Source organism: Nakaseomyces glabratus, chromosome M (assembly GCF_010111755.1).
Source record: "Nakaseomyces glabratus chromosome M, complete sequence".
NCBI classification, from domain to species: Eukaryota; Fungi; Ascomycota; class Saccharomycetes; order Saccharomycetales; family Saccharomycetaceae; genus Nakaseomyces; species Nakaseomyces glabratus.
The window spans coordinates 957,138-984,471 of NC_088963.1; the positions used below are offsets into that span (position 1 = coordinate 957,138).

General features: G+C 38.3%; 14 protein-coding genes across 14 annotated transcripts; 6 read left to right on the top strand and 8 right to left on the bottom strand.

Annotated features, from left to right (window-relative positions):
- Positions 1-202: 202 nt before the first annotated feature.
- Positions 203-2,509, bottom strand: BRN1 (condensin subunit BRN1; the record flags this gene model as incomplete). The annotated part of the gene is made up of 1 exon (XM_449760.2): positions 203-2,509. One exon carries the CDS (start codon positions 2,507-2,509, stop codon positions 203-205), a length of 2,307 nt encoding a protein of 768 aa, XP_449760.2.
- Positions 2,510-3,714: 1,205 nt separating this feature from the next.
- Positions 3,715-5,346, bottom strand: ATP1 (F1F0 ATP synthase subunit alpha; the record flags this gene model as incomplete). Its single annotated transcript, XM_449761.1, has 1 exon — positions 3,715-5,346. The coding sequence occupies one exon, from the start codon at positions 5,344-5,346 to the stop codon at positions 3,715-3,717; it is 1,632 nt and encodes a 543-aa protein (XP_449761.1).
- Positions 5,347-7,682: 2,336 nt separating this feature from the next.
- MRPS8 (mitochondrial 37S ribosomal protein MRPS8) lies at positions 7,683-8,153 on the bottom strand (the record flags this gene model as incomplete). The annotated part of the gene is made up of 1 exon (XM_449762.1): positions 7,683-8,153. The coding sequence occupies one exon, from the start codon at positions 8,151-8,153 to the stop codon at positions 7,683-7,685; it is 471 nt and encodes a 156-aa protein (XP_449762.1).
- Positions 8,154-8,335: 182 nt separating this feature from the next.
- On the top strand, positions 8,336-9,028 carry AIM36 (Aim36p; the record flags this gene model as incomplete). Its single annotated transcript, XM_449763.1, has 1 exon — positions 8,336-9,028. The coding sequence occupies one exon, from the start codon at positions 8,336-8,338 to the stop codon at positions 9,026-9,028; it is 693 nt and encodes a 230-aa protein (XP_449763.1).
- A 236-nt stretch (positions 9,029-9,264) lies between these two features.
- Positions 9,265-10,014, top strand: TPP1 (polynucleotide 3'-phosphatase; the record flags this gene model as incomplete). Its single annotated transcript, XM_449764.1, has 1 exon — positions 9,265-10,014. The coding sequence occupies one exon, from the start codon at positions 9,265-9,267 to the stop codon at positions 10,012-10,014; it is 750 nt and encodes a 249-aa protein (XP_449764.1).
- On the bottom strand, positions 10,011-11,576 carry GVI51_M09625 (uncharacterized protein; the record flags this gene model as incomplete). Its single annotated transcript, XM_449765.1, has 1 exon — positions 10,011-11,576. One exon carries the CDS (start codon positions 11,574-11,576, stop codon positions 10,011-10,013), a length of 1,566 nt encoding a protein of 521 aa, XP_449765.1.
- A 687-nt stretch (positions 11,577-12,263) lies between these two features.
- Positions 12,264-14,405, top strand: RIM13 (Rim13p; the record flags this gene model as incomplete). The annotated part of the gene is made up of 1 exon (XM_449766.1): positions 12,264-14,405. One exon carries the CDS (start codon positions 12,264-12,266, stop codon positions 14,403-14,405), a length of 2,142 nt encoding a protein of 713 aa, XP_449766.1.
- Positions 14,406-14,599: 194 nt separating this feature from the next.
- NUP53 (FG-nucleoporin NUP53) lies at positions 14,600-15,820 on the bottom strand (the record flags this gene model as incomplete). Its single annotated transcript, XM_449767.1, has 1 exon — positions 14,600-15,820. The coding sequence occupies one exon, from the start codon at positions 15,818-15,820 to the stop codon at positions 14,600-14,602; it is 1,221 nt and encodes a 406-aa protein (XP_449767.1).
- A 367-nt stretch (positions 15,821-16,187) lies between these two features.
- On the bottom strand, positions 16,188-17,294 carry YIM1 (Yim1p; the record flags this gene model as incomplete). The annotated part of the gene is made up of 1 exon (XM_449768.1): positions 16,188-17,294. The coding sequence occupies one exon, from the start codon at positions 17,292-17,294 to the stop codon at positions 16,188-16,190; it is 1,107 nt and encodes a 368-aa protein (XP_449768.1).
- Positions 17,295-17,575: 281 nt separating this feature from the next.
- On the top strand, positions 17,576-18,868 carry MEC3 (Mec3p; the record flags this gene model as incomplete). Its single annotated transcript, XM_449769.1, has 1 exon — positions 17,576-18,868. One exon carries the CDS (start codon positions 17,576-17,578, stop codon positions 18,866-18,868), a length of 1,293 nt encoding a protein of 430 aa, XP_449769.1.
- Positions 18,869-19,153: 285 nt separating this feature from the next.
- On the top strand, positions 19,154-20,215 carry GVI51_M09735 (uncharacterized protein; the record flags this gene model as incomplete). Its single annotated transcript, XM_449770.1, has 1 exon — positions 19,154-20,215. The coding sequence occupies one exon, from the start codon at positions 19,154-19,156 to the stop codon at positions 20,213-20,215; it is 1,062 nt and encodes a 353-aa protein (XP_449770.1).
- Positions 20,216-21,100: 885 nt separating this feature from the next.
- Positions 21,101-22,654, top strand: CTS1 (chitinase; the record flags this gene model as incomplete). Its single annotated transcript, XM_449771.1, has 1 exon — positions 21,101-22,654. The coding sequence occupies one exon, from the start codon at positions 21,101-21,103 to the stop codon at positions 22,652-22,654; it is 1,554 nt and encodes a 517-aa protein (XP_449771.1).
- Positions 22,655-22,920: 266 nt separating this feature from the next.
- On the bottom strand, positions 22,921-23,691 carry NNT1 (S-adenosylmethionine-dependent methyltransferase; the record flags this gene model as incomplete). The annotated part of the gene is made up of 1 exon (XM_449772.1): positions 22,921-23,691. One exon carries the CDS (start codon positions 23,689-23,691, stop codon positions 22,921-22,923), a length of 771 nt encoding a protein of 256 aa, XP_449772.1.
- A 253-nt stretch (positions 23,692-23,944) lies between these two features.
- Positions 23,945-27,331, bottom strand: VIP1 (inositol polyphosphate kinase VIP1; the record flags this gene model as incomplete). The annotated part of the gene is made up of 1 exon (XM_449773.1): positions 23,945-27,331. One exon carries the CDS (start codon positions 27,329-27,331, stop codon positions 23,945-23,947), a length of 3,387 nt encoding a protein of 1,128 aa, XP_449773.1.
- Positions 27,332-27,334: the final 3 nt, after the last annotated feature.

Sequence of the window (27,334 nt, forward strand, 5' to 3'; positions counted from 1 at the left end):
TATAGTCTGATTTAAATATTGCTATATTTTGTTATTTTAAAGGGCTTCCCGGCTGATATTCTTGTCATCTCATTGCGATGGGCCGAGGCGACTTAACTCCGAATAGAATACGAGGTAATGCAAATCTATATGGAAAGTAAAAGGAATATATATGAATGATGTTATATAACTAGTGGTACGATTGGTTGGTGTCCAAAGCCTGTCATACTGTGACAACAGATTTATCGAATATTACAGTTAGGTCCTCATAGTTCTCAGTACTTTTGATCTGTAAGCCATGTTCGTTGGCTAAATGCAAAAGGCAAATAAAGCAGAAACTTGTTGAGATGTCACTCAGGCTCTCTGGTGAGTAGAATTTCCCTAGATTCTTGGTGATATCGGTAAATCTAAACTGTAATATATCGGATGTTTCATCTAATTGTGACACAACAGATTTAACTGACATCCATATGTTCTTCTTCAGTCTTCGTACATCTACTTTCTTGGAGACTCTGGAGTACGTTACCTTGTCAGGTTGGCGTAACTTTGTCAGATCTTCCTTCTCATCTTTCTGAGTGAATATATCCTTACCTGCATCATCGTTCTCATCCAATGACATGTCCTCAAAAGCTTGGTTAAAATCGATACCTTCTTCCTCAAATGGATTTTCTATATCCGCTCCAACAATGTTGCTACTTTCCAGATCATTATTCCCGCCGATATTATTCTCATTTTCCTGCTCCTCATAATTATTTGCCCAGAATTGTTCATCCGCGATTTGTGGAATCCCATTACCTAAGTTATCCGATGTTGTATCTACTTGAGCTGCAGTCATCTTTCTCCTCTTCACTCTGTTAAATATCGACATTTTTGTATTAGGTTTGATGAACAACCCAGTGATTTTTTCTGTAGAGAAATGGTAATCATCTGGTAGTAGATAATGTGAATCATTTGTTCTTGACTTTATTGCCATATCAATACCAGATCTCTTTTTACTATCAAATACTATGCTCTCGATGTTTGGATCTAAGTTTAAGAAATCAATCTGAATCTGTTTTTTCCTCTCTTTCTTGGTGTCACTCTTTTTATTTTCTTCTGAAGTGCCTTCAGATTCTGTTGCTTCCCTTTCTATTTCATTGTTAGGTTCTGATGATTTGTTATCAATGGTATTGGCTTTCTTGTAGTTTGCAACCTTCCAGTGCTCCCTACCTCTCCAATTTCTATTCATCTTCTCATCAAAATATGCCATAAGATCTTTCTCTAATATACTGCCAAGCATAGAATCCAGTCCCCCATTTTCATCACCTTCCTCGTCATCAATTCCTCCCTCATTATCCTCTCCAAAGTTGTCACCGCCATCATTTATATCGAATGGTAGTACGTCTTCATTATTTCCCATAGAATATTCCAATTCTTGATTTATACCATCATCGTAATCATTTCCATTTGGACCTTCTTCCTCCGGAACGGCTTCTTTTATTTCATCCTCGGTTAGGAAATTATCAAACTTGTTGTTTATGCTATCTATAAAGCCCTTTGCTTTGTTTATGTCAGCTATGACATTTCGGAGATTTTGTAAAGATGGAGAGATGTCAGATGTGGAAATATCATCAAATTTGATGTAATCAATACCTAGGGCCAATATTTCATCATCCATAGAATATTGAAAATTTGATGAAAATGATTTATTCAAGGTTATGTCTGCTTTACTATCTTCTTCTTCTTCAGGCTCTGTTATTGGTGTCTGTGGTGTCGGTGTACTATTTTTATCAGATCTATCACCATGAGAATTGTCTTCATCCATACTCTTGCTAGAATCTAGTGGTAAATTGTTCTCGTTGAGGGGCTCTTCATTTGATTCTTTTTCCTTCAGCAATGAAGGTTCATTTTTCATAGCCGCATCAAACACTACTCTCCCAGATTCATCAATGCTTAAGGTATTTAGCAGCAAACTCTTCGCACCACCTTCATCAAAATCAACCAAAGCTTTCTTGAATAACGGGTCTATATTAAGTTCTTGATCTAGTTCTTTCATTCTTATGTTATCGAATTCAACCAGCGTTGTCTCCAGTACTCTATTATGTACTCTTCTTCTCTTCAAATACTCGTCCGAATCTTTACCTACAGGTAACCCTGTTAGAGCATCAATTTGAACACTACTGTCGGCATCATCATAATCTCCATCATTCCCATCACCAGGTTGTTTGTTATTCTTACTATTAGCCTGTTCGTTCTTCCGCTGAGATAAGCCACTTAGTAGTTTGCCCGTTTCTGAAGTAACAGAATCCACTCTGGAAGAGTAAATCTTTACACAACCATCTAAAGTAGCAGATGCTTTCTGAAAATTTATATTATTCTCAGAGTCTTTTAGAATATTCAGGTCGTAAAAATAGTCGATCAATGCAAAATTCCAACTGTTCCGGGAGTTGATCTTGTTATCAGTAGCCATTTTGATCCACTCCTCCAAATTCGCCAGCATGGTGGTCCTGTTGGTAAACAGACCACCTTCCTCGTCTTCAAGTCTGGACATTTGCAATTAAGACAAAATTGAAGCTAGTACGCTAACGCTGTTCGTTACTGTATGAATATGATTTCTTGATTAATTGGGTTGAAGTTGAGGCAGCCAGATAAATGGGGTAAAATGTATAATATATGTAGTTGTGTAATGATGGTGATATTTGATAAGGTATAATCTGGGGCCAAAGGAAACCAAAAGTCAAAATTAATATACATTAAATAGCTGCTCACCAATTGGTGATCTCATCTCTTATTATCCAAAAATGTAAACATTGGTGTTCGTTCAAACGTATATGTGAGTTAGAGTGTAATAGAGGTAGTTGACTATCAGCTTGTTAACAGGATTGCCTAAGAAGACGATTTTAATAAATGGTGGAATATCCATACTTTTTTTTTGCGATAGAAAAATATATATTTATATATGTGACTATGGTCAAAATATAGGAATTGATCACTGTGGGGGTTGACAAAAACAGCGTTCTCCTTTGAATAGAGCAGTATCCAGAAATTCCATGTATTTTATGACGCGCATGTGGTTCCATTCTTTTGAATTTGTGGATATTTGTATTTTTGATTGTAAAAATAGAATGAAAATTAACAATAGTTATCAGGGAATATTATCTTAATAAAGTTCTGGGAACGCACAGTTATAATCGACATTTTTAATTGGAATGGTACATCTATTTTTGCAACTCAGGTAATGCAATTCTTGATAAGTCTGGCCATACCAGATATTTACAATATGTTTGAAAATAAAAGAAAGACAATCCATTTCCAGACAGTTTTCATATTGGGTGGTAAGAATATCTTAAAACGGTAATAAACAAGGTTGTGTGCGGAGTTCAGAGAGGAACAGTTATCACATAGAGGAAAGAGCAAAATTTAGCATCAAAAGAGCAAGATCACACCACTTGGTATTCGTTTAAGGTACCTTGTCTTTTGTGTGTACAAAAGTCAAGATCAGGAGGAATCATAGATGTAGAATGCAAAAGAGTCCAACAACGAAAATAGCAAGCAAGTAGAGAACCTGGGAATAGTAATGAGTCTCTGTCTCATCCAACCGAATGTGGTAATGACGTGTGTCCTTTCTGAGATGCTCCAATGGTTTTAGAAAAAGAGGTTGAAAAAAAATCTAGTATTTTGTGTGCGAAAAGAAAACAAACAAAATAGGAACAAAGCCTGTGCTGGTCACTGGGCGATGTGCTTTCAGAAAACCATTTAGAAAGTGGCAACGAAGGACTCAGTAGCACTCTTCAAAGTGGCTAGTAGGTCCTTGGTCAATTCACCCTTATCTCTGATATCGTTCAAGATGTTCTCGTGGTTGGACTTCAAGTAGGCCAAGAAGGAGGATTCGAATTCAGCGATTCTGCCCAAGTCGATGTTGTCTAGGTAACCGTTGACACCGGCATAGATCAATGGAACTTGTTCTTCGGCAGCCAATGGGGAGTATTGACTTTGCTTTAGCAATTGTGTCAATCTTTCACCTCTAACCAAGGTTTGCTTGGTAGAAGCGTCCAAATCGGAACCGAATTGGGCGAAAGCGGCGACTTCTCTGTATTGAGCCAAGAACAGCTTCAAGGAACCGGCGACTTGCTTCAAGGCCTTAACTTGGGCGGCGGAACCGACACGGGAGACGGAAAGACCGACGTTGATAGCTGGTCTGATACCCTTGTAGAACAATTCGGCTTCCAAGAAGATTTGACCGTCAGTAATGGAAATGACGTTAGTTGGGATATAAGCGGAGACATCACCACCTTGGGTTTCGATGACTGGCAAAGCGGTTAGGGAACCGGCACCTTCCTTGTCGGACATCTTGGCAGCTCTTTCCAAAAGTCTGGAGTGTAAGTAGAAGACATCACCTGGGTAAGCTTCACGACCAGGAGGACGTCTTAGCAGCAGGGAAAGTTGACGGTATGCGACGGCTTGCTTGGACAAGTCATCGTAGACAATCAAGGCGTGCTTACCGTTGTCTCTGAACCACTCACCGATGGAGGCGGCAGTGAAAGGAGCCAAGTATTGCAAAGGAGCAGCTTCAGAAGCGGTAGCGGCGACGATGATAGAGTACTTCAAGGCGTCGTGTTGCTCCAAAGTCTGCACCAGTTGTGCGACGGTGGATCTCTTTTGACCAATGGCGACGTAGACACAGTACAACTTCTTGGACTCGTCGTTACCGTCGTTCCATCTCTTTTGGTTCAAGATGGTGTCTAGGGCCACGGCGGTCTTACCAGTTTGACGGTCACCGATGATCAGTTCTCTCTGGCCTCTACCGATAGGCACTAGGGCGTCGACGGCTTTCAAACCGGTCTGCACAGGCTCGTGCACGGAACGTCTTGGCAAGATACCTGGGGCCTTGACTTGGGCTCTGGCGGTGCCGACGGACTCGATTGGGCCCTTACCATCGATAGGGTTACCCAAAGCATCGACAACTCTACCCAAAAGGCCTGGACCAACTGGGACATCGACGATCTTACCGGTTCTCTTGACGATCTCACCTTCCTTGACCAGTCTGTCAGAACCGAACAGCACAATACCGACCTGGCCAGGCTCCAAGTTCAAGGCCATACCCTTGACACCAGAGGCAAACTCAACCAGCTCCTCGGCCTGGATGTTGTTCAAACCAAAGACACGCGCAATACCATCACCGACAGCCAAAACACGGCCAGTCTCGTTCAATTGAGCCTCGTCACTAACACCTCTGATCTTCTCCTCTAGAATAGAAGAAACCTCAGTAGGCTGCGCCTTGGCGGCATAACACCTAGCACTAGTTCTAACGACACTTCCTCTCGAAGCTCTCGAAGCTCTCGAAACAGCTCTCAAGGCATTTCTCGCCAACACAACACGAGACAACATTATTTTTAAACTTTATTTTCTTTTGGTTTGATGTATACTGAATAATGTATACTGCAAGTCACAGGAAAACAGACCAACCTACTATATATACAAAGGGAGAAGTTAAGTTTATTGTAGTTCCCCATCAGAGAGAGCAAAGCTTGCCAGTATTCTCGGGACTCTTATTGGTGACGTTTGCAGCGATAGAAACCGGGTCGCGGGTGAGCCTTTTCACTCCATTCAGAGTTGTTTGCAGAGGAAGCCGGCAGGGGGGGGGGGGGGGGTCGGCAGGGAAATCACGTGTACATATGCACATACAGGGGGGGAGAGGGACCAGAACCACTCGTTTTGCCTAGACGGACCTGCACAGAGCGGGTGGGGGAGGTCTGAGGGTTGGGCTCGTTACATTCCTTCGTACGAGAAGTTAAGGTGCGTGTACTGTGATATTCCTTTCCCTCCAAGATGATTGGTTCGTCATGTGTGTTGTGTGGAGGTCAGCTGGATATCTTGTAGAGTGATATGTCTTGCATTTGCAGTAGCGCTTGCGCTTATACTTGTACTCATCTTCTATATTTCTGACTCATTTGTATATTTGTATATTTGTATTTGTATTTGTATATTTGTATATTTGTATATTTGTATATTTGTATATTTGTATATTTGTATATTTGTATTTGTATTTGTATATTTGTATTTGTATATTTGTATTTGTATTTGTATATTTGTATTTGTATATTTGTATTTGTATTTGTATTTGTATTTGTATTTGTATTTGTATTTGTATATTTGTATATTTGTATATTTGTATATTTGTATATTTGTATATTTGTATTTGTAATTGTATTTGTATATTTGTATTTGTATTTGTATTTGTATTTGTATTTGTATATTTGTATTTGTATTTGTATATTTGTATTTGTATTTGTATATCGCTGTTTCTATATTCAAATTCATTCCTCATCACATATTTGTGTGGATTTTGCGTGCCCTGCTGGTTATAGCTTACCCCCAAGAACGTCTGCATAGATCACCCGCAATATCGTGTATTTATTTTCGATCAGTTGTATTAATTTTGCCATATATTCTTACAACATTTTTGCAATATATTCTTACAATGCTATATATTCTTACAATTATTTTTGATCTTGTTTTCATTTCATCTTCCTGCAAATTACGTTTATCATGTACCTTTGACTGATCTTACCCACAAGATTTCAATTATATTGTAGCATGTAATCAATTCACATATTGACTGGGTATATAATTTTTTTATTAACTTCTATATTTGGTATGCTTAAGGATTTCTTAACCCTGTAAATTTATTAGCTCATGAGCCACATTGTCATATATTTTTTATTTCTTATTTTCTTGGCAATCTCTATCTGTGCACTATTATGCGTGAGACTCTCTCTCATCGTTCTAATCCTACCTTGTATCTATCAATAATAATTTTTCTGTTCCATATATGACTCTCTAAGCCTTAAATTGTTTTCACTTTTGTATATACTTCAAATTTTAAAGTTAATAGTAACTCCAGTCTTTCAGTTTTTATCCTATTTGTAATAGTAATTAATCTAGTACTAAAACTTTCAGTAAGCGATCAATTTATATCCTGTATTTACAAAGATAGTTTTATATTTTTATTCCTACCAAGATTGTTAGAGCATTCATTTATAATTTTTTTTTTTAAACAATACAAACCTTCAATTTTATAAATTATTTGATCGTCAATATAGAACTAGTGTATCGATCTCTCAATAATCCTCATTTTTTAGTTACGAGACATACATACTTCTCGAATATGTGTTCGACTTTTAGCCCTCACAGTAATTAATATTTTGTTATATAATGTTTGCTCATGGCGCTGAAACAAAACCAAAAAAATGATTTTGTAAAGTTGCTACTATTGTATTGGTGAACTAAAACTAAGGTCTATAATATTACTGTTCAGCTTCTAAAATCAGCAGCTAGTATAACTTCCAAAGTTTCATAGTTGGTATTCACAAGACGTTAGTAAGTCTACACTGCTAATATTTGCCAAAATAGTTTTTGATTTGATTCAGCTTAAGAACTTAAAATAATTTGCAGGTGGTATATATATGTAAATGTTAACTATAAAGTTTATATCGGCAAAATAAGTGCCTCTAGTATTAAGACTAGTACATAATTTGTAAGAGTTACATTGTTATGATACCTCTGGCCTCAGATGTATGAGCTTGACCTCTTTTACAGGTATTTTGGATCACCGATAGATTTTGTATATAGGAATGAAAATGCTCTTTGGTATATAGTGTAAGTTGCATATTGCAATTCATGGTATTTACAGATTATTATGGAATATACAGGGTGTGGCGAGCTTATTTAACTCGGCATAGTAGTTCTCCTCCATGTCTTTGAGCAATAGCCTCATGAATATCAACAATAGTGTTTCTCTCGGTTCTCACAAGCATCAATTCTCCAGGTTGCAATGGCTTTACTTGTCTCACAGATACTCCACTGCACACTTTCTTCAACTCATCAGGACCCATCATAATACGCATATTAGGCTTCGAGATCAAACGGCACTGACTCAACACAGGCTTGTTGTCCCTGTATTTCAGCCCAACCCACAAACGCCGTGTGGCAATGTTATCTGGAGTCACCTCGATAAACTCGTCATCTGGTCCTCGAGTAGATCCACGCTCCACAGAACTTAGGAACCCTTGCTTGTACAAGTTATAGGCAAATTGCAATTGCAACTTGGTGTATGGCAACGATGTCAAAGATAGCCTTACTCGCGAACAGTTCTGTAAGTGCGCACACGTATTTGCCAACTTAACTAAAGACATCCTTCCTTGTGGCCTCTTATAGTGATTCCTTTCTTTGGACTACTTTGCTCTTGCTAATCATTTCCTTCCTTTTATACTCGCACTGTCAAAATGAAAAATTCTTGAATTATAAAGGTAACAATGGAATTTCATGTAAGTTATCCCATATCAAAGAAGGTAGACAAGACAAAACGAAATACAGCATGGCATTGATGAGACTTGGTCTGAGGATACCTGCTCGACTTGGTTCCAATCTTCCTGTAGCCCAGCTCGGTATTCGGGCAGCTAAGCATCGTTTCTATGCAACAGCACCTAGGAACGATGGTGGTGAGCTTCCCAGCATCAAGAAGCTGTTGATGATTGGGCTTGCTGGTACAGCGGTATTTGTGTTGGCGGTGAACTCATTGGATAAGCAGCAGCCCAAGAACTCATACTCAGAGTCCGAGTTTGAGAGCTTACAAAGACTCAAGAGGAAAGTGGCACTGTTCCCAGGCAACCAATTGAAGGTGTATGGTGTTCTAGGCACCGAAAAGTATAATAAAATAGTCTCGGGTGGTAAGATTGTGGATCCACGCAAGATTATCGAGAAACACCGTACCACTGCGGGTGACCGTTACGAAGCCTTATTGAACATCCTATATGACAAGTATGGCGCTGTTGAGTACTTTGACATGCTACCACAGGGCCTTATGGTTAAGTTAGTCTCCCTGTACATGAAGGATAACTGTTCTGAGGGCGATACCGTTGTTATCCTAGACTTTCCAAAGTCTATCAAGGATGCATCGCAATTTGAAACCGAAGTGGCAGGCATCTCTAAATTTATAGTGTCACAGAAGCTAAAGGACACTGATATTTGTAAGTATTATGATGCCGTTGGTAAACTTGAATCAGTATAAAATTAATCGCTACGGCCGTGATTTCTCCTTGTGAATAATAACAATACCTATTAAATAATCCATAATGGGATTAATAGAACAAACATAATAATATATATCTTATTTACGCCTATTTATCAAACTTAATGAATATTCAATTGCATCCTTTCGCATCGCTTAGTGATATTTATCAAAATCAGGGAATGAATAATTCGAATTATTAAGGTACACACAGTACCACAAAAGCTCAGATCGTTATGAAGACTCACAAAGTTACCATATTACCACACCTTATCAAGTTCATACCACAGGTTGATAGTTCAATTGCAGACGATTCGCTAAATTTATATGGATTCGACCTGGATCACACAATAATTCAACCAAAAAGTGGTGCTGTTTTTGCCAGAGGCAGCAACGACTGGAAGTTCATGGAATTTGGAGGTAAACAGACCTTACAAAAGTTGATCAAGCTGGTTCTAGGTGAGTCCAATGCCTTTGTAGTGGTTTTCACAAACCAAGGTGGTGTAGTTACGGTTCCAACTACGGCTAAGAGTTGTCTTAATTTTACTAACAAGATTAAGAACTTGTTAGAGCATATAGAAGGAGTAGAGAATGGATCGAAATTCCTTGAGAGGTTATTCATATATGCAGCACCAAAGAAGCCCGCTTCGTTTGGAAAGAAGAAAGTAGCAGGAACTAAGAGTGGCAGAGTGAATAAGTCAATCAATTCAATGCTCGCGAAGACTACAAAAGAGAAAGAGCAAATTGACAATAAAGATATTGATGACCAAGTATCTATCTTCACCAAGATGAGAAAGCCTGAAACTGGGATGGCAGATGCTTTTATTAGTGATTTGGAATTGATCTTCCCTAAAGAAAAATATAAATACAACTGGAAGCTATATTGTGGTGATGCTGCTGGGAGGAAGTCCGACTTCAGTGATGCAGACAAAGCTTTCGCAGAAACGCTAAAAGTTCCATTCGTGATCCCTGAAGAATTCTTCTAATACCTCCTATGTTTATAAATAATTACAAAGATGGCCACTAATGCTGTCGAAACGATTGAAGCTGTGAATTTAAAAGTATCTTGGTAGCAGTGTGTACTGTTAGTACAAACATTCTCTGTACTCCCTAATGGGATATTTTTCACCATGTTACTGGATAGAATGTTGGATAGAACTCTGACACCGACAAATCCGCCAGTAGTTAATAGCCCCCAAATGGTACTGTAGTGTTTTTGACTAAACGTATCTGCAACAATTAAAGGAAAGGTACCAAAAACAATACCAAACATTAGCCCAATAAGTAATGATGATAGATATATTTTCTGTAAATTTCCTAATTTAGCAGCACTGATACCTGGCGTTATGGCAGGACTATCAAAATTCTTCATTAATATCAGACTTGCAATGATAGCTAAGAATGCGGCAATTGCTATATTCCAGAGCCTATGTAATTGCCATCTTTTCACTAGAAAATCAGATATGGTTCCAGATGTTAATCTACCCAGAAATGAGAATAGCGATAGTATAGTGACTTGTATAGATTGAATTGTTTCGGCATTGAAGCCGGCTCCAAAACTATTAGCATATTCAACTTCAGAAGTCACAAGGAACCCGACGGAGTAAATATACATTTGTCCAAACCCCTGCAATATCATCAGAACCAAATAATAAGAGAAGAATTGTGCACTTAAGACCTGCTGTTTTATTGTTAATTCTAGTTGATTAGAAGATGGCGTATGCATGTCTTCAATTTTGGTGTCGATGTCAAAGGAGCTGGGCGTGAGTCCCCTCTGCGTTAGATCATCATCGTCTCTTATTTTATATGGCGAGAGTGTTACGCCTTCGTGTGCACCAGGTGAAAATGTCTTCCTAGTATCCCTTAACTCAATATTCAAATTCATGTTCTTCGACCATATATCAGCATTGGAGAGCCCTTCAATCACAGGAGCAGCTTGTAGGCCGGAGCTGTCTTCCACAATGGGTTCATATTTCGTCTCCGGCATAACAAAAGATGTGGCACCAACGGCAATTAGAGCTGGACATGAAAGAATTAAAAATACGAAGAATTTGCTTTCTTCCTGTTTAAATATTGTTGTACCAATGGTTGAATATATCATAGCTGATAAAGCATACATAGCAATTGGTATTGCAGTTGCAGATCCGCGATTCCTGGGGAACATTGCAGTGCAGCATTTAACTGCGGCATAGAATCCGGCAACCGAGCCAAACCCAATAAGAGCCAACGCAAATGATATTAAAGGTACATTTCCAATTGCGCGATCATAGCATATCTTGACTACTATGTAAGCCAATAAAGTGGCTCCGGAGCCAATTGCACACGCAACTTTTGGTGACTGGTCGACGATATACCCTGCCATTGGTCCCAAAATACAACTGCCGATATTTAATGAGTAAGACAGTGTACTAACAGAGCCCGCATTTATGTGACATTGTGATATGAATTGAGGTGCCCAAAAGGAATAAAGGTAAGGCGTACCTGCACCAAGGGATACCAATGCCGCACTAAGAATCAGCAATCCAGCGCTGGTTGTCGAGTCCGTCATCGGTATAGCTGGAAAAAATGGGAATTTGCAGAAAGAGAGATTCAGAACCAGCACAAATATAATAGCATATAATATCTGGTTATGCCAATATTAATGAAACTGTGGTTAAGACAAGATCAATTCTAATTGTAATTGGTGCAACGGATGACTATGACTTCCTTCCCCCATTGTCTCTCATGTAGCATAAACCACCAAACAATATGGCCGGAGAATGCAAGGTGAACCAGAAGATAGTCAAGGCACGACGGAAAATTCGATATTCCGGGTAACTGAAAGTTCAGGGTCCATCTAATTTAAAATGAAATTAAATTTTTATTAGCTCATTGTTCTATGCATTTTTACTCAGAAACCATCGTGAAAATACTGCTTGAGCTTAATTTTAATTAAATCAATAAAACGTTTCTTTTTATTGCCTTTTTAGGAAAGAGGTATTCTATTTTTAAAATTTATTATGACAAAGAATTGTAAATCATTCTACATGTGTTCGAAATTCCTGGACTTTGTAGTACTCCTACTCAGACAATAATACCATGCCTATGGTAGGGTTGCTGGAATAACTAGTTTCTCTAAGTTATTGGTTTTGTTTATTATAGAAAAAAATAAACTAGATAGATTTACATAGAAGTAAAGAACCAGTATTGCCAATTGCCCCTCTTGTAGCACTCACATTTTTTTTTTATAATTCTAATGAACGTTGATAGGTGTTGGGAGCAGTACTACAAGACCCTCAAGCTGATATACTTGGAAGAGAACAAAGAGACATGTCAAAGGGAGATTGACCATCTAGTTGATACTGCTATTGAGCTAAAGGAGAAGACCTACTCCAACGCGGTGCTGGATTTAGGAAGACAGTTCCGCGAAGTATGTCCTAAAGCTAGAATTATGTGGAAGACATCTTCGATTGCCGGTAACTTCTATCCTCCCATATCAATTTCTGACATTTATTCTCCAGTGATAGCTAATGTTTTTGACCAGACAACTAGACTAGAGTGTCGCAGGCAGGAATATTCGCTTAGAATGCCACTACAAGAGGAACCAAATTTCACAGGTATTCAGCAACATGCACAGGTATCAGATTGTTCCTTGGTTGTTTCCCTAATTAATATCAATCGATATAAAACTACCATGCCAGTAGTTAAGCAGGTTGCTGAGAATTTATATGCAACGAACCTTTACTTCAATGGGGCACAAAGAAGGTTAGTGCTGGTTTCAACCGAAAATATTCCAACCATGCAAGATGATCCAACGAAGCAGATGTCTGTCCATAGTGCTAACAAGATCAATAAGATACTAGAATTGGGACTGTTAAAATTAACATCACTGTCCTACCATTCAGAAGGCTCTAATACCGCTATAGATACATATCGGTTATGTGGTTGGATACCAGATATATCAAGTATAAATGAGTTTAACTTTCTCAAAGTACACAAGGCTTTCAGTAGAGGCGAATGTCTCATAGCTATGGGAACTGGTGGATTTGTTCCTAAAGAGAACATATTCGGAGTTAAATTACGTAAATATCACGATTACGCTGTTCTGGATATAGATATGATAAATGAGGTAGTTACATTGCGTGATCCATTGATAAGTGATACCTTGTTAACTATTAACTTTGACAGTATCAGAAAATATTTCCTTCAAGTTTATTGTAACTGGGACAGTTCTAAGCTATTTATGTTCACAAAGGATACACAGATTTTCTATTCTGATAAGAAATTTAATCCTTACCAAACTTTGGCAGGAAAGCCTACTTTCTACCTCAAGAATAATTCTGATAGGGATGAGTATGCATGGGTTCTGCTAGAATTCCATCTAGACAAAAATAATAACACCACAGCTTATTTACAGGAAATACCAGACAGAATTTCAACAGTTAGATTGGGATATAATGATAATTCAGCGGAAACGGGATTCCAATTAATAAAGATAAGGTTGAAACCCAAGCAATGTATTTGGTATTTTTGTTACAGCTCTACAGATAAGATGTTGACATTTCATACATACTCTACCAGTAGTGATGTTGTGTTTGTGAGATCTAAGATGCCGGGCTGTGATTTTGATGTCACTGAATGTGCCATACTACCGGAAAACATAGTACCCATGCAATACCCTAATCATTCTGAAACCGATATCTATTACCTTGCATCTATTGATTTTTCAATAGAAGGAGAACCTGGAATTACAATAATAACTGATATGGTCGTGTGCTTGGAAACGGATGATGACTTGGTGAATTTCCAGATGTTTCATTGGGATGATCTAGATTTCAATTCACCAATATATGATGAATTCTACATGAATGAGAGAATGTTTGAAAAGAAAGATCTTCCATTGACTAGTGGTGAACGTTATAGAATTGTTGCATCAACAGCAAGGCCGCCAATTTCTAAAGGATATCAATGTGCTGTGTCTGGAATAAATATTCATGCAGACTATCCTTGTAGTTACAAGTTACGGGAATCAGATGTTCGGTATAACTCTATGATGTTTAAACTTCCTCATGTTTTTACGTTAGCCTCCACGGGCATAACTAAAATTAGCCTAGTTAACAGAAACAAGTACAATAAAGTTTTTATGCGGATATATCCTCAGACACAGGAGGATTACAGATATAACTACAGGGTAATTAGTGCAGACACTGGAGAGGATCTAGTGAAGCCAGGTAATAATATTCAAAAACTTTATGGTGGAATTGTAATAAAGGAATTTCTTGTATCTGATCAGACTAATTTGGAGCTTCATTTGTCTTTCCAAGATAATGGTCGTGTGCCAGTGGAGTTGAAATGTCAATTGTATGTTGGAAGTGTAAAAATAATTACGTTGTCTTAACGGTGTAAGAATTGTAGAACATAAACTTTTAAACCAAATGAGAATGTAGTAAGTTTTCTTTTTGTATAATTACTTAAATTAATACATATATGCATGTGATGGGTAAGCTAGTAGCTTTAGTGATACATTAAGATATTCGTACTGATCCTAAAACTCATCAAAAATAGAGTTTTGGATTACTTAAAGAATTCGGATTATAGATCGTTCCAGCCAAACAACCAACCACTGATCTTTCCGATTAACGACCTGTCCCTATTGATCATCCTCTTCTTGGTCGGTTGGCCATCTAAGGTTGAGAATATATTGTCCGTTCCAGACAAAAATAGCGAAGAACCATCTTTTATGCTTAATCTTCTCTTAGTCCTACCAGAAGAAATCGAACCATTTCCTTTGTTATCAGATCCGAATGCTGAAGGAGTTTTGATTTGATTTCTTTCGGTTTCATTAGTTGGTTTAGTTTCGAAAGTTTGATTGCTTTTGGGCACTTCGGATTGATTGTGTTGTGTCAATTGGTTTGTGCTGATCGAATTAGTTTGCTTAACGTCATTCATCGAATTATAGGTGTCTCTAGATAACTCGGATATTAACTCATGTTTGTAGGGTACACATCCAATAGCAGCTCCACAATATATTGTTCCGTGTTCCCTTAGAGCACGTAAGTAGCTAGAATGGTTAGCGTAAGTCAGTTTAGTCCATGTTCTCCCATGTTCTCTGCTTATGCGACGTCTATTGGGTGCCTGTTGAAAAAAATATCCGGGAGTCCTCATAGTTTCAGTGTCACCCAATTCTGATTCTAGATCTTCTAATATCTCGCCAAATTGTGCAAAGTAGGCTAGAATTTGTTTGGTTATAGCCTCACGATAACCAAATACCACAACTGCATTTCCTGTCTCGGATTCAGAACCTATAGAAGAGGCTGATGATGATCTTGATTGGGAATTGCTATCGAATAAACTCACTTCACTCTTTTCCCTAGAGATGGGAGAAATGAATGTCGGTGTGCCAATAGTATTTATGGTATTCTCATTCCTGGTGTTTCGGAGATCAAATAAACCTTCCTCTCTTTTCCAATCAGAGATAGACACAGTTGGAGGTGCCTCACTATTATCCATAAGTAAGGGATTCATATGGTCATTTCCTCCAGTGCTGACATTTGAACTTCCTAACAGCATGTGTTTCTTCGCTCCAAATGTTAGTGTGTTGAACCCTGTGCTCGTACTGTCTCCTCTGTTCCCATTGTCATCTTCACCACTATTACTACTACTCTTCACTTCTCTGCGCAAAACGGTGTTTGGAATGGTACGTCTGGCAGTCTCTTGAAACCATGAAGGTCTATTGTTCGCATCACGATTAGCTCCACTACCACCACTACTGTTATCACCCACTGATCCAAAGCCTGCGCTGTTCCCAAACATCTATAGCAACGTATGATTTCTAAGAGTGGTTATATTATCTAATACCAAGGGCAATGAAAGGATCGATGAGTTGTGCTACCATTCCATTATTATGTCCTTATGCTATTCAAAAATCGTCATGTTATGGCGATGAGTTTTGCAAAATTGTTCTAAGCCGGGTAACAAACCAAAAAAGCGTATATACCCCTCCACTATCATAAAGTAATATTACAGAACTTTCTTATAGATATTTATTTATCGAGTTATCAATGTTTATAGTTCCCATTAGTGGATAACTTAAAATTTATAATTGAGGATTGATAGCTTTGTTGTTGTCTTAGATGTTGCATAACATGATGATATATAATAAATATTAAGAATATATGGATTATTTGTTGACTCTGATTACAATTTTACCCTTTGCCTTGTTTGTTAGTAGCTTATCCATTGCCTCCTGGTATTGATCAAACTCATATACAGAATCTATCACTGGTTCAAATTGGTTTTTCTGAATCATCTCTGTGGATAACTTCATGTAGCGGTCAATTGGTTTGACAAGCACGGTGGAATAATTGAAACCCAAAAATGGATTTATCTTCTTCCATGCAACTGACAAAGGCATTGCACGACGGAAAGTTGGGTTCTTATAGTCTAGCTTGTTGTCGCCTACGACAGTAAGGAAGTATGAACCCGTGCTTTTAGGCTTCAAGAACTTATCAATGACCGGGAAGAAGTCTGTGTTTCCCACAGAGTCGAAGATCATGTCAAACTTCTCGCCACCAAGTTTCTCTTCCATCAACTTCGTAACATTTTCAATAGTTTTACCATCATTGTAAGAAACGAGATGATCCCATCCAAATTTCTCATTGTACTCAAAGGAGTTCTTATTACAGATACCAACAACAGTACCAATATTGTAGTGACGCTTAGCAATCTGTATCAAACAATTGGAAACTTGCGTGGAAGCACCAATAACCAATATACGGGACTCGGGGGTCCATTTCTTGATGTAGTCAGCTAGAACAGAATCAGCAGTTCCGTAGACTAATGGGAAAGAAGCGTTCAAGACCCAGTCATCGTATTTACCCTCATTGTAGTTAAGAGCGCCTTCACCACGAGGAAACTTCTGCATATGAGCGATACTCTTATTTTTGGCAGGGTTGAAAATCAGGTAATCACTGAAAGAGCCGCGGTCACCTAGCAAGTGCACATACTGACCATTCACCTCGTCGTCAACTTTCCATTGGGGATCCACACGGGACCCAGCTCTCACAATAACACCACTAAAATCTCTTCCAAAGGTCTTGGGCTTGCAGCCGGTAAGCCAGGTAGTACTTAGACCATATACTACCATATCGATAGGATTAATAGCACAGCACTTGACCTTGATGACTATCTCATCGTCCTTGAAGCAATTGTCCAAGTCAAGCTCCGTAGTAGTGATTGCTGGCTTCGAGTAGCCGTCCACAAAAGTGATAGATCTCTGTTGAACCATTATAATTCTATTATTGTACCTTGATATTGATATCTTGTTGTGTTTCTAAGTGCATACAAGAGTTATTAATTTGAAAGTTATGTTGCATTGTGCTGCTTATATAGTAATTCATGTCTGGTTCCACGGAACCTTAATTTTCAAACGGTCCGGATCAAGAATTACGCAAATGATTCCGTGGAATAGATTTTGCATGTTCTTAGAGCTACCATAGTGTTCTTAAGAGATAGTAGTATTTTAAGTGGATATAAGCCAATTTTACCGGCAGGGACTAGCTAAACAACATGAAGTTGAAGCTTGAGATCAATGGGAATGATTACCCTGAGAACTTCAAACTTTTGAAGACCACTGTTACTACAGTAGCGTCATTACGGAGCCTTGCTGTGCTGCGGTTTGACAGTGATCGGCTGGTTATTATATCGACGCCCAGGGTATCGAATGGTGTGGTGGCTGGACATGGTGTTGTTGCCAGAGATAGTGGCGAGCTTTGGTGTACCATTCCGCGAGATGTTTTCAGTCTGTATCATGTCTCAGCGGAAAGACAAAACAACACCATTGCGCTTGAGTGCAATGTTGAATCACTGAAGAACGCTGTTCTGCGATATGATAAGGTGATGACCCAGGGATCAGCGTCTACTTTGCAATTGAAGCTCCGGCAAATGCCTGAGTGGAACGCCGCTAGCGCTAACGGGCCTGACAGTGCCGGTAACTCCAGGATACGAGTCGCTGCATTGGCCGTGTCATTCGAGGAATTAGTTAATGTTTACTCTGGTCAGGGCAAAGATGATGCCTTTATGGATGCAACTCAAAACAATACTTCACATGCGGTCAACAAACTTATAAGTCACTCCTCGAAGATTCCAGTCAGATTCTTAAATGCACAACAGGATGAGCGCATACAAGAACCTATGATGGACTATAACCAGACAATGTTGTGCAGGTTGCCGTCGATTACGGATGAAGCTGGTGGTGCTTTTCTGAATTTCCTCAAAAGAATAGAACGGTACACAAATGTGAATCATATAAAACTACAAGGATCAACAAGCCCGCATATCTCACACAACCGCAGAGACGCCAAGTTGCGGATTCTTGTTGATGAACTAGATTGGAACCTTGTTATAAGCTGGAATGGCCCCTTGGAACTTCAAGAAAGGGCAGACATTGATGAAATGGCAGAGCCAACATCGCCAGAACGGCCTAGATCTGAAACACCGTTGCTGAGTAGGATAAGTGGTGATAATAATTTCGATAGAATTGATGACAGCGAGGTTAATACATTACAAGAAAGCGGTCCCGATACTAACTCACACACAAATGGGTTTCTTGAGCAAGTGCAACAAGCAGAGGACGAGTCTTCCCTGGTTCAAGAAGTAATTATAAGAAGCAAAGATTTAAAAGTATGCTCAAAGCTTTTTGCAGCATTCGAAGAAGTCATCATGGCCATCTCGCATGACTACGCCTGTGTCTTTCACTGCTCCCTGAGCAGAGGCCTAAGAGATACCCAGACACAGGAGGAAAAAGAGAATGGTCAGATAATCTACTACATATCCAGGTCAAAGGCACTGGAATTTGCATAAATAGATAGTATAATGTTTCAAATGCATAGCTGTTTGGACTTAATATTGCTAATAAAATGAATAATATGTCAAGTTTTTGTACGGCAGTTTCTGTGAATATTTTAAGAACCATCGGCTTTGAATTAGAAATGAAAATTTGAAGAAATTTTGCGATGAGCTCATCACTAAGGTCTGTAGACGGCATTATATGAACTAACTGATATGCACAAATATTAGAATGGGTTCCTCGAACCTTTGAATAGTATATTACAACTTAGATTTTTCTTGCAGGGATTAAAGGGACCAATGGGTGAAGAAGTTACGTTTGCGGAATTGAAAGAGCTGGCCGGCTCTATAAAAGAGCAGTTTGTTGATCCATACAAAAATGATATCGGGGCTTTAAAGAAGATTAGCAGCGAGACTAAGCTACAAGGTTCTGATCCACTGACGGAACTAGAGAAATTGGCCAAGATTCTAAAAGCATACTCCACAAAACTGGGTATTATTTGCGAGCCCTCAAAGCTGCACGGTAATTATCATGCAGCATATACGGAGTTGAAGAACTATGCAGATTCCCTTTTCTATTTATTGAGTCTTCTCCCTCTGTTCACTCGTGAGCAAGGTAAACTTTATGCGTCTTATTTAAACGAAGACGTCTTCACACAAGTTTTGGGGTTGCTTAACGGTACTGAGATGCTATGTGATGAGATCTGCAGCAGTAGCAAAGAGAATGAGGGTGATAATAAGGACAGATTGATATCTGTAGGTATAATATGGGCATCATGTGACGAATTATGCGATATAGTCAAAGGAGGTAATTATGGGCTTCTATCGAAACGTATTGCATTGAGTTGCGGATTGGTTGATGATGTGTTGGAAGATATTCATGGTTGGCTAGAAGACCCGCAACTCGAAGGTGCAGATGATTTCCTAGGTGATGATCTGGACTCTATAGATGAATTGGAAGACGGTGTTAAGAAAATGGGCATTGATGGTGATGACGAAGAAATGATTGAGATTGTTAAAAAGTTCCTATCCGAATGGCAAACTAAAATAAAGATGATAAAATTGCTTCTATCGTCATTTTCTAAATCTATTACATTAACTACGGGTAAAAATATACCAAATCTTGGTTCGAAGTTGGATGAACTTAATAAACTGCATAAACAAGTTATTTTGCATCTTGATGAGCTTGTATCTGATGTATTTATGTCTGGCGCAGCATTCGACGAAGATGAAATGGGGCCTTCAATTGCTGATCTTAACGACACTCTGGCTAAAATGGTACACATAATAAAGGAGATCAGTAAACAAGATCCAAAGAAGTCCAAGTGGATAGATGTTTGGAATAACAAGTATTTTGAGTAAAAATATTAACAAACGGCATTATCATAATATTGATAAAAATTCAGCTAGATCTATTTTTTTAAAACACCTATCATCGCATCTAAACAAATGGAAGTATATTTTATAGAGTTCTCAAAATACCAGCTGTTGAAATTCACAAGCCAACTGGTTAATACCTAGGCCTCAATAGAATACACAATGTCTTCTTATAGATCACATGATCAATAAATTTTTCAGCTCTTTAGGCTTTTTTTCGCTGGTGTGGGTGTTTCTGCGGAGTCTTCTGTGAAGCTTTCAGAAGGTGCTGGTATTTACTATGCCTACAGGTTGCTGGTGTCGTTTGACGTGATATGTTGATTTCTGGTGTATACTGCTGGTAATGGGAGTATACTAGGTGCTGTAGTCTTATCCTTACACTAAGGATAATAACAGTGTTCTTTTGCTAACCAGTATTTTTTTATTGTTTACATGTAAACATTAAAAAACTATCAATATTTGTAAACAAACCAGGATCAAAACAATAACAATTAGTATTATTGATAAATAATAATAATAGGCATCCAGGCCTTTTATGAAATTGATAGTGAGAAACTACTTTGATTGATATCATAAATCCATATATAAAGGTAGGTATTTTAATGGACATTTTTGCTGTTTGTACAATCAATTAATTTTCGTTTGGTTAGCTTTCAAACTTATAATACAGTTAATTATAACAAACTAAAAAAAGGCTAATTCTATAATCTTAAACAAGTCCATTCCTTTAAACTTGTCAGATAGTGTATTGAAAACTTTCTACACGTCCATTCGTTAATATTTTAATTTTGTGGTGGTCCGTTCCTTTACTACCCATTCATTTATTCCGTTTCAATTATTGTTTACCGCTAACTATAGAATAAACAAAAGATGATTCAAATCCTTCTACCGCTCTTGTTTATTTTGAGCACTGTTTTTGCATTTGATATAAACTCAAAAACTAATGTTGCTGTCTATTGGGGTCAAAATTCTGCTGGTTCTCAGAAATCCCTTGCTAGCTATTGTCAAAATACAGAAGCAGACATTTTTCTCCTATCCTTCATGAACTCATTCCCAGCTATCGGGCTAAATTTTGCCGATGCCTGTACTACCACATTTCCAGATGGCTTGCTACAATGTTCTCAAATTGCTGAAGATATTAAGACCTGTCAATCTTTGGGTAAGAAGGTCTTATTATCAATGGGTGGTGCATCCGGTGCTTACGGTTTCGCGGATGATGCCCAGGCTGAAGCATTTGCTACTACTCTATGGAACACATTTGGTGAGGGCTCAGATATTTCAGTTGAGCGTCCATTTGGCCAATCCATTGTAGACGGTTTTGATTTTGATATTGAGAACAATAATGGTAAAGGTTATGCCGCTCTAGTATCAAAACTAAGGCAACTGTTCAGCAATGGCTCTAAACAATATTATATTTCTGCGGCTCCACAATGTCCATACCCAGATGCCTCAGTTGGTGATTTATTGGCTAACGCTGATGTGGATTTCGCTTTCATTCAGTTCTATAATAACTACTGCAATGTTGAGGCACAATTCAACTGGGACGACTGGAAGAATTTCGCTATCAACACTTCACCAAATAAAAACATTAAATTGTACTTAGGTCTTCCAGGTGCACCATCTGCTGCTGGCTCAGGTTATATTTCTAACCTTGACAATTTATCAAAAGTAATAAAAGAAATATCTAGTTTAGCAAATTTCGGTGGTATCTCTTTGTGGGACGCATCTCAAGCCACATCAAACGTTATCGATGGTGCTGATTATCTGTCTCAAATGAAAAACATACTTAAGAGTGCTGCTGGTAGCACTGAGACACCTACTACATCTTCAAGCTATTCTATGCCTTCCAATCTAATCACTAACACTGGCGAACAAAGTTCATCTGTTTTAGTTTCTTCTGTAGAGCGTACAACCACCACATTAGAGCCAACTTCAATTATTTCTTCTAGCAGTTTTAGTGACTCTGCGCCTACACCTACCAACTCTCATATTACCACTACGCTTCAACCAAATACTAACACACCACCTGCAGCGGCTCAAGATTCTTCAGCTAATGTTCAAGTTTCGGTAACTCCTAGTACAACCACGACTACACCTGATAGTCCATCTAATCATTTGAATGATGTTTCCCCAACCCCTTCAACTCCAGCTCCTTCATCTCCTGCTAATCCTTCTCCAGACACTCCCGCTCATACGATAGCTAAACAATTGAATGCGCAATATGCCGCCGGTCAATTCAATGGTAAATCTTCCTGTCAAGATGGTGAATTATCTTGCTCTGCAGATGGTAAATTCGCTATGTGTGCTCATGGTAGCTGGGTTGAGATGGCATGTGCCGCCGGAACAACTTGCTACGCTTATGATAGCGGAAATTCAGTCTTTACTCAGTGTAATTATGTTGATTTAAAGGCATCATTTGTTTAACCAGTTCCCATTCATGCATAATCTTTAAGATACTTGTGGTTGCAGGCATTTTTTGGTCACTAATCTTAACGTTTCAATCTTCACTATAAATTACATATCCATTCCAATAAAAATAATGAAAAATCATATAAGCTAAATAGTTTAACCCCGTTTGTTTTGTTCCAGATAGATACCTTACCACAGGTTGAATTATTGAATCATATTCCAATGCCTTATATCAGAGATAAAATAAATATCGTTAAAATAGGAAACAGGAAATGTTACAATTAAGCGTGAGTCATATAATATGCATATACTCGAGATCTGACTTCGGCGGTTTCTTCGTCTTCTTCAAACATGGGTTTCCAGTTGACCATCTCAATCTTTTCGGGAGTCAATCCATATTCTTTACAAGTTTCGAAGAATTGTAAATCAGCTTCGAGTAAGTGAGGTCTGTGTGGTGAAAATACAACCAACGCCTTACCATTGGTTGCTAATAAATCTTTGGTTGTTTGTAGTAGTTTATCATGTTGATTGTGATTAAAGACTAAATCACTCAGTATAATAAGATCAAATTTCTTGTCACCATCCAAATGAATTGTTAATGGATCATATTCATTACCCCATATATAACCTTCAACTCTAACGTTTTCCTTTAATTCATCAGGAATTATGGTGTTGACGTTGTATTGTATATTTGCCATTAGGTCGGCATCAGGATAATCTGTTACCACTGCTCTCTTAGCACCTATTAGTCCAGCTACCAGTGATGGTAGAGCTGATGCTGCTCCAAGTTCAAGAACGTTTTTGTTAGACACCAATTCTGGGTATTTGTCCAAATGTCTTGCAGTATATATACCGGCATTCCATAGTAAATGGCCCCATAAAGGTGAAGAACCAACCAATTGCAGTTTCAAGTTTGTAATTTTGCTTTTTGAGATGTCAGGGACATCTATCCTTTCGTAGTTTGCATAATGTTCTTTTGGTTTCTCGGGTCTAAAGTCTTCAGGTTCATCAAATAAGCCTAGGGCATCATTTAAGGACTCAGTATCAGACATTTGTTTATGCAATAATTCAAATAAATAATGATATTCGGAGCGTTACAGATATACCGATTTTACGAGTTGTTTCGGTTTTCAAATACAATATTATGCTAAAGCATTTCATATTTACACTATAGAGTCCTGCGATGAGCATCGATTTTATTGAAATTTTTCAAATCAACTCATGGAATACGTAAAAATCTTATGGACAGAGGAATACGCCGGAAATGGAACCTTTCAAGAATAGTGATGCCATTGTCTAGTACATTCACTTTCCCAAAGTATTATCGATTGATGTGGTAGATGAAGAATTTGATGATAATGGTACTGGTGGTGGTGATGAAGTAGCAGAGGCAGATACTGAGCCACTCTTAACGCGTTTTGTTGTTGTCTTTGTGAGACTTTCTCTTCTGAACGTTAAATTAGGACTGGTTATATTGACAGGTGTGAATTTAGATGGCATGTTGACTCTATTAAATTTGTTTCTGAGCTTCTGCTGCACATATTCCATATCCAAATGTCTGGTTAGTGACATCTTAGGGATGCAGCTTATGTAGTGTCTATCGTCCAGTTGAACTTCCAGTGGGTCCTGAGTGTGGCAACCTGGAGACATCTTCAATCTTATAGAGTGTGACTTCACCTCATTAGCATCTGTACTTTCGTATAGTTCAAAGTTGATCTGTGAAAGGTAATCGAACTCTGGTAACGCGTTACTTGCAATTCTCATTGGAATACCTGATTCATAAATAATATTCAATAGAGTGTAGATATGGGATTCCTTTGTGAAGTATGCAACACATGCAGGGGCTTCTTTGTTCTTCATAATATCAATATCATTTAGTATTTGCTTCGCTAACGGTAATGATGTTAATAAGCCAATGTCCAGTTTTTCAGCATCCTCTATACCATATTCTTTAGGGCAAATAAAATCAAATAGTACTTTGGCGAGTCTATATAGTTCTCTGAATTGAACGTATTTCTGGCCATCAAAAGGAGACGCAGATTTTGATTCTGAGTTAACTTTAGTCTTACCACTTTCCAAAACCCAGCCCAATGATCCAACACTCGTTTTACTCGAACTAGAGGTACCAGCCGCATAGCTTGAGTCGACGATTTTAAAATTGTTCCGAGCCAATACATTAATTGGATAGCGATCAACCAAAGAATGATTAGAGATATTTTCATTTGCTAACTCGCCTGGATCAAAAATATTCTGTAAAAACTCTCTGTTGTGTAAAGCATCATATTTCATTGTATCATAAAGTTCAGATATTTTAGATGGATCTGCTTTCTCCACTGAAACAAATTCCTTGAAAAGTTTATTCCATCTCTCTTTAAAAAGACCAGGATCTTCAGAGGTACACCATCTTTCTTGTAACTTGCTTACATCTTTTGTTTCAAAATTATGATCCATGATTTTTTTATGGTAATTCATTAATTCCACAACACGCTTAATAACTAAATAAGGCTCTGGCATTTTTGCAGGCCATGCAAATTGAGGTGGAGTTTCTTTACCTTCTCTTAGTAATGGTTTTAACTTCTTCTTCACTTTATCCATGATGTCTTTTGCTGCATTACTGTCATCAAGAAGGTCTTTTCTTATATTGATTTCATCGCTACTGAATTCATCTGCACCAAACAAGGCAGTAGCCCAATATTGAGCAGACACAAGAACTCTTCTTTCTGATGAAGAAAAGATTTTGATATCCTGCAAAATATTCTTATTCAAAAGGTCAAAGTCCTGTCTCATCTGTTCACCTAATTCAGTAGCCTGATAGCGAGCAGAGTGAGTTGGTTCACCACCCCACTTTAGAATAAATTGGACTTTTTCAACCTCATTGTTCTGAGTTAAAACTGGTTTAAGCTGAATTTTTGTACCTGGTAATTCGAGTTTTTTTTCAAGAGTATTAGCCAACAATTTAATCTTAGTAGGATTTCCCGCTTTTTCTTCTAATGCAATCCTTAATGCTTGCAAAACAATTTTCAAATCATTAACCTTTCTTATGACAACTTCTTCTTTATGGCCCTTTAGTAGAGAGATAAAGATTGGCGAGGTGAAAGAATGCTTGAACTTTTGTTTTGGGGTTCTATCAGCATGTCTTATTACTGTAACAAGGCCTTTGAAAACCCATTTTTGTTTCTTTTCTTCACGAATTACAGGCAATGTTTGCTTCTCGATATCTATTTGCTTTTTAGCCTGAATAAATGTTTCTTTTAATATTCTGGCGCAAGAGTCATAATATTCTTGGTTATCCTTGACAAAAGAAAAGCCATTGACATCGATAACATAACTTTTACCGCCAACACGTAGTAGATCAAATCCACAAATCATTTGTGAAAAAGCTTTTGATACTCGACTAGCCATCTGTTTTTCCTCTTTGCTTAGCTCAGTAACGTATCTGACTTCTTTACCATGAGTGTTTCTTCTAACAATACCATCTACAACAGGTGACTTTCTCGTTTCAGCATGGCAGAAATTCTCACCGACCGTATAGGCTTTGACATCTTCAAAATTATCAGTATCCATAAACTCTTCATAAATATAAGAGCCTTCTAATCTTGGTGCTAATAGTGCAGGATCAAATTCAGAAGATTTGTTACCAACTTTACGGAAAAGACGTCTACCACCACCTCCATTCTTGGAATGATAATAGATGTAGATATTGTGGTCCTCACCATCCACAGGTTTCTCGACAAATGGTTTGCGCATTATTTGACCACCTACTTCTAGTGTATCATCGTCTACCATCCGCCAATTTGGTTCCTCTACTGGTTTGATTTCTACGCCAAGCATCTTCAGTTTTTCGTGAAGCTCATCATCAACATGGGGACCACCATCTCTACTAATCTCAAGCCTTCTTGGTGTGGGAACTTTGGACGCATTCAAAATACTTAAGCATAGTCTCCTGTCCCATAAAACTTTTTGCATCGTCAAGTCGTTAATAATAAAAGGCTTTCTCAACTTCACATAGCTTATAGCCTTGTCTAGTGGGAAACCTGAAGAGAAAAATGATATCAAAAAATCGCAAGTTGGCCAATTTTCAATCGTTTCATCTAAGATAACTTTGTCACCAAATATAATAGTTTCAAACTCTCCGTGTTCCATTAATCTGTTTAGAATATGTCTCATTGGCTTGGAAAGCACCTTTGCGTCCATAGCACAGACACCAATCTTGCCTATCTTGGGAAGCGATGGTTTAGCTTGACTAGTAGAAGACTTTCTAGAAGAAGTATTTGAAGGAATATTTGACTGAGGAGGTAGTTCTGTAATTGGAGTATTTGCTGGTGAAGTCACCGCAGAGTCATTCCTGCTAGTGTTACCAGAGCCATCACTACTTGGTGGATTTTCTAGCGCCAATTGACGCATCTTAGCAACCGCATGGGCCGCAACAGTTGCGGAGTAGCTCCTTGTCTTTCCAGCACCCTCTTTGCGACCCTCATCTATGCTTAGATCACAGTGCGAATTGCTGCTTCCACTACGATACATGGGCGGTTTGTCATCTAGCATCGGTGGAGGTAACTTCAGAGACATATTTTCACTTGAGGAAGTCTTCGGTGTAAACCCTTCCAGTATAGGAGCAATTGACTCCATTGCCTTCTTGGTATACTTGTTCAAAAACTGCCCATTGCTGGGACTTTTGGCTTCCTCCTGCATAGT